This window comes from Numenius arquata, chromosome 12 (genome assembly GCF_964106895.1).
Source record: "Numenius arquata chromosome 12, bNumArq3.hap1.1, whole genome shotgun sequence".
Taxonomy (NCBI): Eukaryota; Metazoa; Chordata; class Aves; order Charadriiformes; family Scolopacidae; genus Numenius; species Numenius arquata.
In genome coordinates, this window is record NC_133587.1 from 35,696,195 (window position 1) to 35,710,036 (window position 13,842).

At 38.9% G+C, this 13,842-nt stretch overlaps 1 protein-coding gene across 1 annotated transcript in view; it reads right to left on the reverse strand.

The window, feature by feature from the left end:
• The window catches only part of UBE3C (ubiquitin protein ligase E3C), a 77,338-nt gene extending 64,846 nt beyond the window's left edge, over positions 1 to 12,492 (reverse strand). The window contains exons 1-3 of the mRNA XM_074157038.1: positions 12,427 to 12,492; positions 3,047 to 3,100; positions 52 to 126 (exon numbers count right to left, since the gene is read on the reverse strand). Coding sequence (XP_074013139.1) covers positions 52 to 126; positions 3,047 to 3,100; positions 12,427 to 12,492 — 195 coding nt within the window. The remainder of the gene's footprint in view (positions 1 to 51; positions 127 to 3,046; positions 3,101 to 12,426) is intronic.
• Positions 12,493 to 13,842: the final 1,350 nt, after the last annotated feature.

Here is a 13,842-nt window from a genome sequence, read left to right on the forward strand (position 1 = left end):
CTTTTCAGCAAAACTGTTTTACGCCTTTCTAAATAAATAATAAATACTTACTTGATGTTTTCTATCTCTGTACCCTCTTACAAATGACTGAATTATTATTGCATTTTTCAGCCTCCGCCTTTCTTCCTGTAAAACAAAGCAAAAAAAAAAAATCAAAATCAATGTTGTGGCACCAACTCTAAATTATACAAACATATATATTTGTGTTCAACAGGATTTTTTTTAAATTAAAATTAAGCACTAATCATTAGTAAAATAAACTGTAAAATCAAACAAAGCAAAAAATCAAAATATTGTGGCACTAATTTATACAGTCATATATATTTGTATTCAAAAGGAATTTTTTTAAATGAAAATTAAGCACTAATCATTAGTAAAATAAACTGTTTGAAAGTTTCCATCCAATATACATAGATCAGGAAGAAAGCTTTTTATGTTTTTAAGTGTAAACCTACCATTAAGATATTGCAAAAGAATGTTTAATACTCATAAGTACATAATACCACAGAAACCAAAATAAACACATTTGTGTTTTTTTAGACAAAGACTTAATACTAAAACATTGAAGAATTCATTAATTCAATTACACTAGTCCTCTTTCTGCATAGACCACCTAACACTGAAGACCTGCTTATTAGTTTCCATTAAAACAACAGATCAGTATTATGAGGTTGGTGTAATTTAGAGGAGGGAAAAAAAAAAAACCACAAACCACAAAAAACTGAACCAACCACACAAATAAACAAAAAAACCCCAATTATTTGGAGAAAATACTGCTGTCAAAAAGAAAATCAAGCTTAATTCTTTAAGTCCAGGAGCACAATATGGAAATTAATAAAAATACTTGCTCTCTCCTTCAAACCAGACATGTAAAGTGAGTCATTTTGTGATGTCTTCCTCAGTAGCTAGAAAGTGTATTTAAAGTCATCCCTTTACACAATGGCTCACTTTCTGGGGGGCTGAAAGCCAGCTTGCTTCAGGTACTACAGAGAGAGCACTCAGTGCATCCCCTGACAACACCCCCAGCATATCCCATCACAACAAATATCAAAGGGAAGTGGCTAATGTAATTAGGTTTCTAATAATGTTCATATAGTTTCTTAGGGAATGAAGGAGGGAAGTAAATACGGTAGTTTCTCATAAACCTAGAGCTACAAAGCAATGGTTGAGGAAGGGCAAGTAGGAAGATCAAGAGTAAAAATCAGAGACACCTGCTTTGAGAAGATAAATTTTAACCTCAATCCTTGCACTATAATGAGTCCATAATTCTGAGGGCAACCAAGCAAAACAAACCATCAAGACGTTTTTATAAATTTCATTAAAATACATTTGGGAAAGTTCACATAAACTTTCAACTTGCAAAAACTTGAACTTAACCTGAACTGACCAGAGAAACATCAGATGAATTTGCTATTCAATGCCTACCTTGGAAACCCCAACTCGTAAAGCAATTTCTCAGAATAAGCATATACTTGAAAGAATCTAATTACCTCTAGAGCATGGACCAAAATAAAAATTTTGATAGGCCAAAGGTTATTTTTCTCTCCAAAGTATCTAACAGGAAAAGTGCAAAGTATGGGGGCAAGCAGGAGAGAGTTTCAATTACAGAGAGGCACTGTCCCTTCATAATCATAATGTAACGCTCAACTAAAAAGTAGATACGTTCTCCTTTTCTCTAGTTACAGGTTTTATCCTGGAATACATAATTGTCAATTAGCGACCCGTAATTGCAAAGGTTTTAAGTCTGAGGTCACTGTTAAGATTCTGCTACAGGCATTTTTTTTTAAAGCCATAACTGGTTTCATTCTCAGAGGAGTCATTCATTTTGTGAGAATCCTATATATGTCACAGAAAAATCGTTGTGTGTATCTGTGTGCATATACAGATATGAGTATATGACTCTGCACCAGCTGTGCAGACAGAATTAAGCAACTGAATGCGTTATTTCAGTATATGGCCAAAAGTTTATGATGCACAAAAAACTCTTTTTGCATACGTTGATAAAGACTCACTGATCATAAAATTAATTCATACAACATCATTCTGAACTAACTGGCGAAATCCTAGTAACTTCATACTTGAACTTGGTCCATAATTATACATACATGTCAGAAAGAAAAAAAAAAAAACACTACAGTTACTGTCCTCAGAAACAAAAGAGCCACTGCAGAACCTGTATCTAATCCAGCAAGAGTCAAACCCATCTTTAAGGGCCAAACAGCTCTTTTTTCTTGATTAGCATGAAAACTACAGTTACACTTTTAAAATAATTTTTAAGACTAAAATTGTTTCTACTCTTATCAGAGTAGAAAAATGACAAAATAAAGATATTCACTTTAATTCCATGTTACTAAATTTTGATTTCATATTGCCACATATATTAACGTTTTAAAACCAGTAATTTTCCTTTCAATGCCTATTCCTCCTTTGCATTACTCCAGACTGAATTATCCATGGCAGTAAACTTCAATCTCAAACCAGTTTTAAGATTTTTCTAAAGCCTCACAACTGCTTCTCATTGCTCCTCAATTACCAGGTGATTTCAAAGCACTTGAGGACTCAGTCAAGTATGATTGTTTTGATTCTACCTCCACAGAATAGAGGCACACGCTGGCAAGTGAATTGCTGAAGGTCACTCAACAAACCATAGCAGAACCAGGAGCAGAAAACAGTTTGCCAAGACCAACCCATAGTAACAGATTATGGAAAAGGCAAAATAAATGCAATTTACTATCCAAAAACTTGCCTTTTCTCAACAAAGACTAGATCAAACGAGCACCAAAAAAAAAAGAAAAAATTCCCTTTGCACCTAGTGCATGCTTAACTACCTTCTTTTGAGATGAAAAATCACTTCTGGGAATCACCTTAAAAGCAGCCAAACGGTTTGTCAATTCTAGTATACTGGAAGACTATGTAGAACTTGCAAACTGAAACAAAACATTCCTAACTAAGCGCGACTGCAGCAGCATAAAGTACTTTGCACTGTAAATGTTACTACATCAAAGATAAATCCAGTGTCCATGCAAACGCTTACAGTCTACTTTACCTCTCGTTTTCTCCTTTCTTCCTGAGTACGATGCAGGAGAGAAGCCTTTTCTTCCTATGAAGCACAAAAAAAAAAAAAAATACAATTGCATTTTCATTCAAACACATGATTCAAATATGTTAATGATATTTAATCTAGACTTCACTTTGGGGATTGTTCATAATACAGAATACATAAAACACTGGAGAAAAGTAATCACTTTCCACTCTTACAAATACATGTAATGCAGCCCTCTAAAAAGCACAGTGACGGAGGGAAGCTATGTAGAAAGAGAAAGGACAGGCAAACAGCAGCAAACTGTACTGATCCCTGTCCAGCTCTGTGTTCTCATCATCCAAATAATCTAGGCAAACATCATGGATTTACAAATGAGGGAGCTCAAACATAATAGGATCCCAATCCTACCAGGTAGGACCAAATGTTTATTGAGCGTTTTCCTTGCTTGGAGCATACGTAAGCCATTGGCCCAGGTGCATACAGCAAGTTGTGGCATGTTCAAAGTAATCACATACTGTTCCAAATATCCATGCTTTTGTCTAACTTGCAAAAGGCATTAAGCTCTTATATTTACTTATCCTTTTCCTCAAATCTTGTCCAGAAAAGATGTCAAAACAGACCTATATAACACAAGTGGTAGGAATTTTTTCTTCTAAAAATTTGAACTCTTCACCCAAATTAAGGCTACAAACTGAACCTTTCATAACAGTGACCTCTCCAATAGAGTAAAGAACACTAAAGTATTTATAAGGCCTCTAAAAAACAACATCATTACAACAGAAAACCTGTGTGCTAGCTTTTGAAACCACAATCTTAAATCAGTACACAAAGATCACAAAATATAAACAAAGCTTTATTTGCAAGGATCTCTTACTGGATGGTTCTGTGCAGTTTCCAAGGAAATATACAAAATAATTCCTTTTGATGCAGAGTATTCAGCCCCCACTGCAGACAATGAGAGTTGAAAGTAGCCTGGCACCTTCCCAAATCCAGTCTAATAACAGACAATAGATTTAAGGAAACTATTTTCTTTTTTTGCTTCTAGTACACATATAACAACTTCCTTTTTCACCCTATGCCCTTAGTAGTCTAGAGAAGTAAAGAAATAAAATACACTCAAGCTGAAAATGTATTATAGCAGAATACACAAAAATAAATTTGAAGTTGGCAAACAAGTGTTTATAAACGATTTACCACATCTAAAACAACTGTGCTGCAACATTTTCAATCTCCATCTGCAGATACAAAACCTGAGGGCAACTCTTCTGCATTTCTTTTCTGACGACACAGAGTAACCAAGGTCATAGTTGATTCTCCTCGTTTCATTAGGATAGAAAATACTTTAACACAGACCACCAGGAGAGAAAGAAAGAAGAAAAACACAGATGCAAAAAAGGAATTTAAAGTTGGGTTTGTATTTCAGATCATTTACTGGAGCAAGCATAAAAAAATCCCACAAGAAGGTTAACCATCTTTTCCTCTAAAGACAGTATTTATGTCCAAAGACACCACTAACTACCACTATTGTCCTCTAAAGACAGGGTTTTTTCCATGTGTTAAATGCAGTATAAACAAATCATAACAAAATCTGTACATAAGATGATGTATCTCCACTCAAGCAATAGAAAAGGCTCCGGGTCTGCTTGGTAATATGAGGCAAGAGATTCTGACCTCACACATACAAAAAAAGGCAAAATAATGTACTAAATTAAGAAATAACCAACAGATGGCTAAAAGTTTCATGACTTTTTTAATAGATTACTTATTTTCCAACAGCTGATACCTGATGCGTTACAGAAGTTATTAAAATGTTCCTTCCTATCTAGAAGTGAACACAGTGACATCTCTTCAATCTGCTTGGAGAGTTTCATTCCGGAGGCAGAGCCATATAGAGAGAATTTCTGCTTAGAAGCAGAAGTTGCTAAATTTGTCCTTACACTTCAGAACGGATTGAAAGAAAAAGCAAAAGAAAGACAAATTGCTACATGTGAGCAGAGAAGAGAATGGTATGAAAAGATACAAACACAGTGAATGTAATGGATTAGTTAATAAAGGAAAATAAGTGGCCAGAGGGCTTATCAGAGCCAAACAATTTTAAGTATTTGGAGAGAGGGTGAGATATAAGAGGGCGGAGTATCCTCACTTAGTGTATCACCAGCTTTGCATTGATCAAGAATCTGGTCTCTATGAAGCAAGCACTCTTTAAACCAAACCGCTCAAAAAAAAAAAAAAAGAAAAAATAACCAAACTGCAGCAGCTTGACCTCCAAAGTGCAGAGTAGGGAATACACTGTGTGTTTCATGCCACATTTAGTGTATTCCTAAGAGCCCCTTTCCTGTCCGCTCCTTCCTTCAACAGGAGATCTTGGTAAAGACAACTAACCTCATGCTCCAGGACACAACCTGCAGGACCACAAAGAGCCAATTTGAGACATTTTCTTCAAATATGTGAGACATGACACAAAGAAACAAGAAAGCAAAGAAAGAGCAAAGAGACAGCAAAATGCAATGTGACGTGGATGATGACTCAAAGAGTAAGACAGAAGGTGAAAACAAGGAAGCAGAAGGAAAACAGTGTACAGAAAGGAAAGCTTGTGACTACCATAAAAAAAAATGTTAAGTAATATAAGCAATATTTAAAATGGTAATTTATACATCAGGATAAAACTGCTATGTACCGTATTATTCATCACAGCAAAGTTCAAAGTCACACCACTGCTGTAACAGACCAGCTGATAATAACAGCCACATCCAAGTGTAACAATGTCAATGTCAGTGCTTCAAAAACTCCAAATACCAAAAAAAAAAAAAAAAATTAATTAAAACTGCTTTTTTGTCCTCATTTTGCTGAAATACACTATTTTGCTGCAGAAGTATGTTTACTCAACTCCTACCCTTTACATATCCTAGACAAAGACTGAATAACATAAACACACACACACACACACATTACGATTCTTTTTGTCCTGCATTTTGACACCTTGCATTAAGAGCACTAATAAACTTTCAGCCCTCTTGGCTCAAAATTCAGGTTCAGAAAAAAAAAAAAGTACACATAATTAATTTTTTTTCAAATACTCTTAGTATTTGCTGACTCTTTCAAATCTGAAATTGAACACTCCTGGACAATCACATTAATCAAGCCACCTTAGCTCCATGCAGGTAAATTTAAAACCTAAATACAAATGTGAAACTGCGTAATTATTTTCAGGTATTGTCTAAACAGTGAGCACATTTTTAAAAAAATAGCAAAAATACAATGATGCAAAAAATTTAAACATTTTATTAATAAAAGTTTGAGATTTATTTGTAAACCACAGGGGTTTATTTTCTTTCTTTAGTTGAGAACGCTGTTCTATTTAACATTACAGCAGATCATGCAAAGTAGAAGACATTACTTTTCGGGCATTTTCATGGAAAAACAAGTAAGTACTTGATCTTTCAACTTTTGGGCACAATTTTAAAATCTTGTATGGTTTTAATCTACAAAACCCTGGACCTTGCATCTTTTTTCTTTCCTTAAAACAAGGAACATGACTTTTCAGCTGAATTTAGCTTGAACCACAGAACTCCCAAAGCAGATTAAGTGACATAAGCAATTTATAGAATAAAATTCCTTTCAACACTCATATTTGGTAAGTCCGACAAATACAAGGAAGATTTTGTAGCATCTCTTTGTAGAGAACAAACGTGGACACTGGGGATGTCCCCCTCCAAAGTGGTTCTCAACAATGTTTCTAGTTCCCAACATTACTTTAGACATAATAAACTCCACTTCAATTGGCTTTTCTGAATATTAAAAGAAAGTTGCATTTTAAAAGACTAACAATGTCTCAAACTGAACTTCAAAAATTTAAATTCCACTGAACTCACAGCTCAGCCAGGCTGAGTAAAACATGTTCATCAGCTTGAAAAAATCTGCTTTAGAACAGTTTGTGACTTTTCATATCTCTGATTATTTACATCATGATTAAAATTATACCATGTTCCAGAAAAAGGTATTTTAAAGTACTTAAAATATGCTCAGGAAAAGGCATTTGGCCAGGGAAAGCCTGGCATCACTGAAATCAATGTCACAGTGCTTGCTAGAAAACACCTCAGCATTTTAGCTCAAATTTTACCGTAGGATGTAGGGAGTATCTGGAAGCCCCTTTGACACAGTAACTACACAGTGGAACTAGAACTTGACTGGAGGCTCTAGAGGCCAAATGAAATGCAACTAAGTTGCTCTTAAATTTACTCTCAAGTTTGTCTGTATTATGATTTTTAAGATGTATACTGTACACATGACTGTAGTTGTTGAGTAACTTTTCAATTTCTCAGAAACAAGCAGGGGGGATATCTATATAAGCAGAAATTTTTGTTTTTAATTTGAGAAAATTGCACATAACTGAAAATAACTGTGATCACTGCTGTTGGCTAAATACAATTCCATCATTCATAGCTTCCTTTCAAATGAGGAGAAACTCAGATGTCACAAAGAGGGGGAAAAATCCACAAGAATCTAGTATGCATTAATTATATAGTTTCCTACTGACAGTCATTATTTTACAACATAATGGTCTCCTCATATTTCCCACACCACAGACCTGAAATTCAAAGAGTATTTCAAGACTTAGGCTTTGACGTTTCAATGTTCTGGACAAAACACACTTCTGACTCAGAATGAGGTTATGTACTTGCATAAGGACCTACACCATGTGCCTTATGGGACAAAGGTCTTATGGAGCAAATCTGTGCAATGCTTTCCCATCATTCAAAAATAAATTGCAAATTTCTAATTGTAACCTAGAATCCTGTACTATAAATCCCAAGCATCATTCATTTCCATTGTGATCTGGTGTAGGTTCAAATAAGATATAATAAAACAGTAATTCTTCCTTCCCGAAATTAACAACTTTCCTCAATCAATTGGAAAGAGAGAAAAAACTGTTTTTAAATCAGTCCTATCATTAAATCTTACAGACATCTATCACCATAAGCAATCCCAACCTGTGCAGATCTCTCCATACACTGGCAATCTTACAGTTTTTAAATCATTCATTTTTATTCCACAAGAAGTTATTTCATGCATAGAATACAGAAAACAACGGGCAAACAAGGTGCTTCTGGAGTTCTATCTCTGCACTTTAGCTGAGAGCAGGGGCGAAAATATATGGGAATCTAATGCTTAATGTTACGCTATTAACTTTAGAAATCAGTAACTACCAAAACAAAACATAAACCTTGTAAATTAAAGATCTTTAATTATTAAAAGTGTCCACATTAAAAGAAATTTAAAAGACTTTTAAAAATACAGATGGAGTCATCACTATTTGTTCATTAATAATTTTCCATGTCTTCCACAAAAACAAAACAAAAAACCAAAAAGAAACTCAGTGAAGTCAGTTTCACTTTCACTTTTATGACAGTGCTAACTCATCTGTATTCCTGAAAAGAAAGATTTTTTTTTTTTTAAAACCATCCCATACTGGCATCATAATTTAAAAATATTTTAAACAGTTTGGGGATTTATAAAAGCATGTCTTAGGTACCTCAAGTGACACTGTAAATTTGACTTAATAATATTATTTTAACCATTTTTCCTGTTAAAGGCTTACAAGATGTCATTAACACATTTCACAGCCTAAACAAATAAGGTAGAGCTACAGTGCTCCTTGTACACCTCAGCACAGGCACGGGGATCCCCCTGCACGAACGTACTAAAGGACTGGTACCTCATATTTTTCTTAACGCTGATAAAATTAATAAAGGAACACTAGGCCTGACTGTACCAAATCAAGCTGACGTGGTGTTAAACAGATTCTGCACTATGCCACCAAGAGTCCAACTTCACGATAAAATTAGTGAAACCTGCCAGTTGCTACCAGAAGGCACGGTGACACTCCACCCTGCAGAAATATGTTCACTATATGGGAAACAAAAGATGAGGTGAGAACCATCTGGGTGAAGAACCATCTCTTTCAGTCCACTGCACAGTTAGGTTGGACCAGCTCAATTTGAACCTCACCCCAAACCAACTCTTCAGACGCACCTCTTTTTTCCTGCCTGATACACAACAGAAATTCTGCAGCCACAGCCTTTCAGGCAACAACTACTGTCCTGTGCAGAAAGTCCATGAGTAATTCAAGATGTTCCTGTACTGGACTCCAATAACAGTATTCATTTTTGGAGATTATTTTACTTCCAAAGTAAAACAAAAAAAAAAAAAAAAAATGTTTTGCCAGTTTTAATTAAAATTTAAATCTGAAATTAACTTTTGAAAAACCTCATAAAGCAGGGAATCATGTTTTAAAGGTGACAATAAGCACCCGCAAAAATTAAAAAAAAAAAAACACACAAAAATTAACTTACCACACTGTAAATAAAGCACAGTATCTATACCCCCAAAGAAATATACAACTAGTGCAAATAGTCCAAACTAATCAGTAGATTTTTGAAAGTAGATATGGAAGGAAAAGTCCAAACAGTAACAATACCACCTATATTTTTACATTTAATGTTACAATAATGTTCTGAAAGGATAGGTCAACAAGGATAGTCATTTCAAGAACACTAATTTTGTGACCTAGGATTTAAACAAAAATAAGTGGTACTTAAAGACTACTTTTTTGGCAAAAGGTTTGGTTGGACTGAAACACCTCTCTACTGCATCTGTAATTCAGACCATCATGACACACATGAACATAAGATGCAAACAGTGTAAAAACACGCCCGAAGGTCTCTGGTTTTATCATTCAAAAACGCCATGAAAGTTAGTGGTGAGAAAGCACGCTAGATTCAGTACCTTTCTAACTACCACAATGCCACAACTCCCCAGCTGTATTTCTATCATTGTGCCTACACTGAAAGGAGCCTTCATGGAATCACAGAATCATTTAGGTTAGAAAAAACCTTTAAGATCACCGAGTCCAACTGTAAACCTAGCACTGCCAAGTCCACCACTAAACCATGTCCCTAAGCGCCACAACTGTGAGGCCTAAAGAAACACTACAAACACACGTGGCGATGTCAGACAGGGTATCAACACATCCGACCCATAACCAACACATTTACTGTTTGCAGTTACATTAGCAAAGCAACTCTTCTAATAGGTTTGCTGGTGGTTTATTCTGGTGTAGTTGTATCCAGACCAGGAAGACTGCTGGCATCTTTAGCACTATCTCCTCAGAGTGAAGTCCCTGCTTTCATACGGGGAGGGTTTTGCTAATATACAGGTATTTGGGAAACCTCCCCTAATTGGGTAGAGACTTATTCTTAGCATAAAGCAGCCTGCAAACATATTCTACCAGTATTTCTGAGATGCGCTTTATTCCACCAATGGAATCAAAACAGGCAGTACTAAGCATCCAGCTAAGAGAGTATCGCAGAGATACAGGGATAGAACTACACTGTATTTCTCTAAAATTATACACATTAGGGAGGGCGAGGGGGTTTGTAAAAGAACAATTGGGGTGTTTTTTTCCATGTGCACAAAAAGCTGAGAGGAAATATTTTACAATTCAGCCTTCTGTAAAACTGAAGCCTGTAGGTATGAGAAACATCATCACAAGGAGCCTGTGACGCGAGATAACAAAAAGCTCATGGAACCCATATAAGCACATGCCACACCAATTCCTGCTGTAGTATGTTTACATAAAAGTTCAGGTGCATTTTTAGAAGTAATTCTTAGTACTGTTTAAATAAAGTCTTTCATTAGTACTGTACATAGTTTCTGAAAATAAACAGCTATTGCAAGGGCAATCTACAATGTCCATATAATCATGATATCCAAAGGTGCAACTAACTGATCTGCACTGATGCAGCACAAGCTCTTCAGTGTACCAGTGGAAAATCATGAAATCTGCAGACCAGTCAGTATCAATCTGATCATGAAATACAACCTCTGTATTGGACAGGCTGAAGGTTATGCATCAGTTTCAGTTTCCACTTCCTTCACCTTTTAATACTTGCCCTTGGAAATTTCTACCTGCGTAACATTAATAAATTTGTCCCATATAATTCAAACAGACAGAATCCTGCTGAATTTTCATGAAGAAATCAGTAGGTGTAAAAGAAGATATTATGACAGTTGTTTACTTCTGTAGAAGGAAACAAGTTCTGCAAGTAACACTATCAGCAAGTCAGTGTCAAAAGTTGCAAAGTACCTAAAGTATACAGCTAAGGACCATGGTATGTTCTGCCAATTCCTACTTCAACTGGGGAATATTTATGGTACTTTTGACTCGCGTAATGCCATTTTATGTATTCCAATGAACAGAAATGTCTTAAGATAAACAGAAGACTATTCAGATGAAATGCTGCACAATTTAAATACAGTTCTGTTACACATTCTCTTTAATAAATTATGTAAGACAATACAGCAAAATGCAAACGTCACTGTGATTTTAATATCATATAGTGTGGTATTTTAGCTCAAGTTTCCTAACTGTACTGCCAAACCTTAAAAGTTTCAGAGAACTGAACTTGCTTACAGTGCACAATACAAAAGCTTAAGATATTTTCACCCCTATTAAGATTCAAAAATACTAATGAAAACTCTCATTAGCTTCCCACACAATCATGTCCAATGATAACATGGGGAATCAGTATTTTAGCAGTGAATTAAAGTGACCCTTTCAAATCAGGCCACTTCTAAAAACACCTTGTCCTTTCTCTTGTTCTTCGGTAGTTCTATGCCCTTCAGAGCTTGACTAAACATTTGACTACTCTGTCCAATCAGCAAGACCTAAATAAACCATTTCGCTTCTTTTCCGTCAATAAATCCAAGGAGATTCAATAGTCTGGTAGAGCAGACAATTAGCTGCTACTCACCCTGCAAACAACAAATTGACAGAACGCAATCTTGACAGAGAAAAGCTAAATCTGCGACCCGCAGCCCTCCCTCATGTGGATGAAGCCCCCCCCCCCCGCCATTCGCATCCATCCCCAGTCGCGTCAGCCGCCCCCCCGCCCGGGGGGACGACCCGAGACTTTCCCATAGGAGGGAGGTGACGGGGGGTCTCCGCGTCCTTCCCTCGTTCCCCCGGGAGACCCACAGCTCCGGGAGGTGCTCCCAGCCACAACAAACCGGATCCCGTGCGGCTGGGGGGGGGACGGGACGGGGACGGACGACGACGAGCTACGGAGACATTTCCTCGCTTCCCACAATTCTTACTACACTACCAGCCTGGGAGGGGGTGTGTGGCCTGATTTAAAAAAAAAAAAAAAAAAAAAAAACACAACACAGAGATCGTTGACACACATCATCAGGAGGGGACGATTTCCCCTCTCTGTTAAACCTTAGTCATAGCTGCTCCCATTTCTGAAGGCCCAACGCTGAAAATAAGGATAACACGAGAACCCGACACAGACACGAACGCGGAGACAGGCGCCGCTTCTTACCTTCCTACTCGCTCCTCCGAGAGACACCTTGGGCCTTGTTTTGAAATCCCCTTCAAAGCTAAACATGTTTACAGCTTATCCCATCTAGAGCGGGGTCCGGCCCCCCGAGCTCACCCCGGCAGAGGCGAGCGGAGGGGCCGCCGCCGGCCCCGGGGAGGCACAAACTGCCCCCTTCCCGGGCTGGCAGCCCGCGGCCCTCCCTCCCGCCCGCCGCCGGCGAGCCCCGCCGCCCGCCCCCGCGGGGCTGCTCCCCTCACGGCGGCCCGGCTTCCCCCCCTCCCTCCCCCGCCTTCCCCGCCCCGCGGCCTTCGCTTCCCCGGTCGCCCCTTCTCTGACCGGCGGCGACGGCTGAGTGTAGTGGGAGGGAGAAGGAGGAGGAGGGAGGGAGCGGAGGAGGGGGGCTGCTTCACTTGCACTGGGGGAGCAGCCGGCTGTGGAGAGAAGATGGCCGCCGCCCGCAGCGTCCCCGGCGCGCTCCCGACGACCGGGCGCGGCGGCGCGCGCGCCGCCCGCAGCCGCCGGGGACGCGCCGGTCCCCGCGAGGCCGCGCCTGAGGCTGCGGTGGCGGGTCGGGGCCGGCTCTCCCCGGCCGCCTTCCCCGCCACCCCCGTAACTTCTAAAGCTCCTTTCCTGTGGGATTAGGAGGGCGTTTGGAGCTGGGCTCCCAGCCGTCGCACCGCCACCGGCCCGGGCGGGCCGCTGTGAGGACGGGGCCGAGCCGAGGGTCCTGCTCCGGCCCGGTGCGGGGCCCCTTCCTCAGCCTTGGTGGGGACACACAGCGCTGCCGTGAAGAGCAAGCAGAGGCAAAAATGCAAAATATTTGTGTTTGTAACAAATTCTTATATATATACAATTTGTCCATTTCGTAGGATAAGCATATGACAGATAGTACCCCGTTGCAAAGGCTTCACGAGCAGTCCGAAGGCCGGACGCTGGACATCCAAGTAGAGGCTCCTGAGATCACACAGATCTGAAAATCCACTGGAGAAAGTTCCCGGTACAAATGGGGTCTGCACGGGATCAGGGCCTCACGAAGAGCAGAGAGCAAAAAGGGCCGTAATACAAAAGCAGCAGACCTGAATGGTGAAACTACACCCGAGACTCCTTTATTTTATATTTCTCGGCCTGTTCTCCATTTTTTCAGTGTGGTGGTTGCATCCTTCCAGATAAAGAGGTGATACAGATGACAGCAATAACAAAAAACAGTTATTCAGTCAGCAGCTATGAGGTGCTAAATGGATATATGTGGCCAAATCCAGCTTTCATTTCCTTCAGGGGAAATTTGATTGAGCCCTAACTCATGGATTCTTGCATCGGCATATCACAACAAACAAATGGCAAGGATCCATGTCAGGAAACGACGAACACGCTTCAGAGCTATTTTGTACAGAGAACACAACGCCATTTAACTGTCGC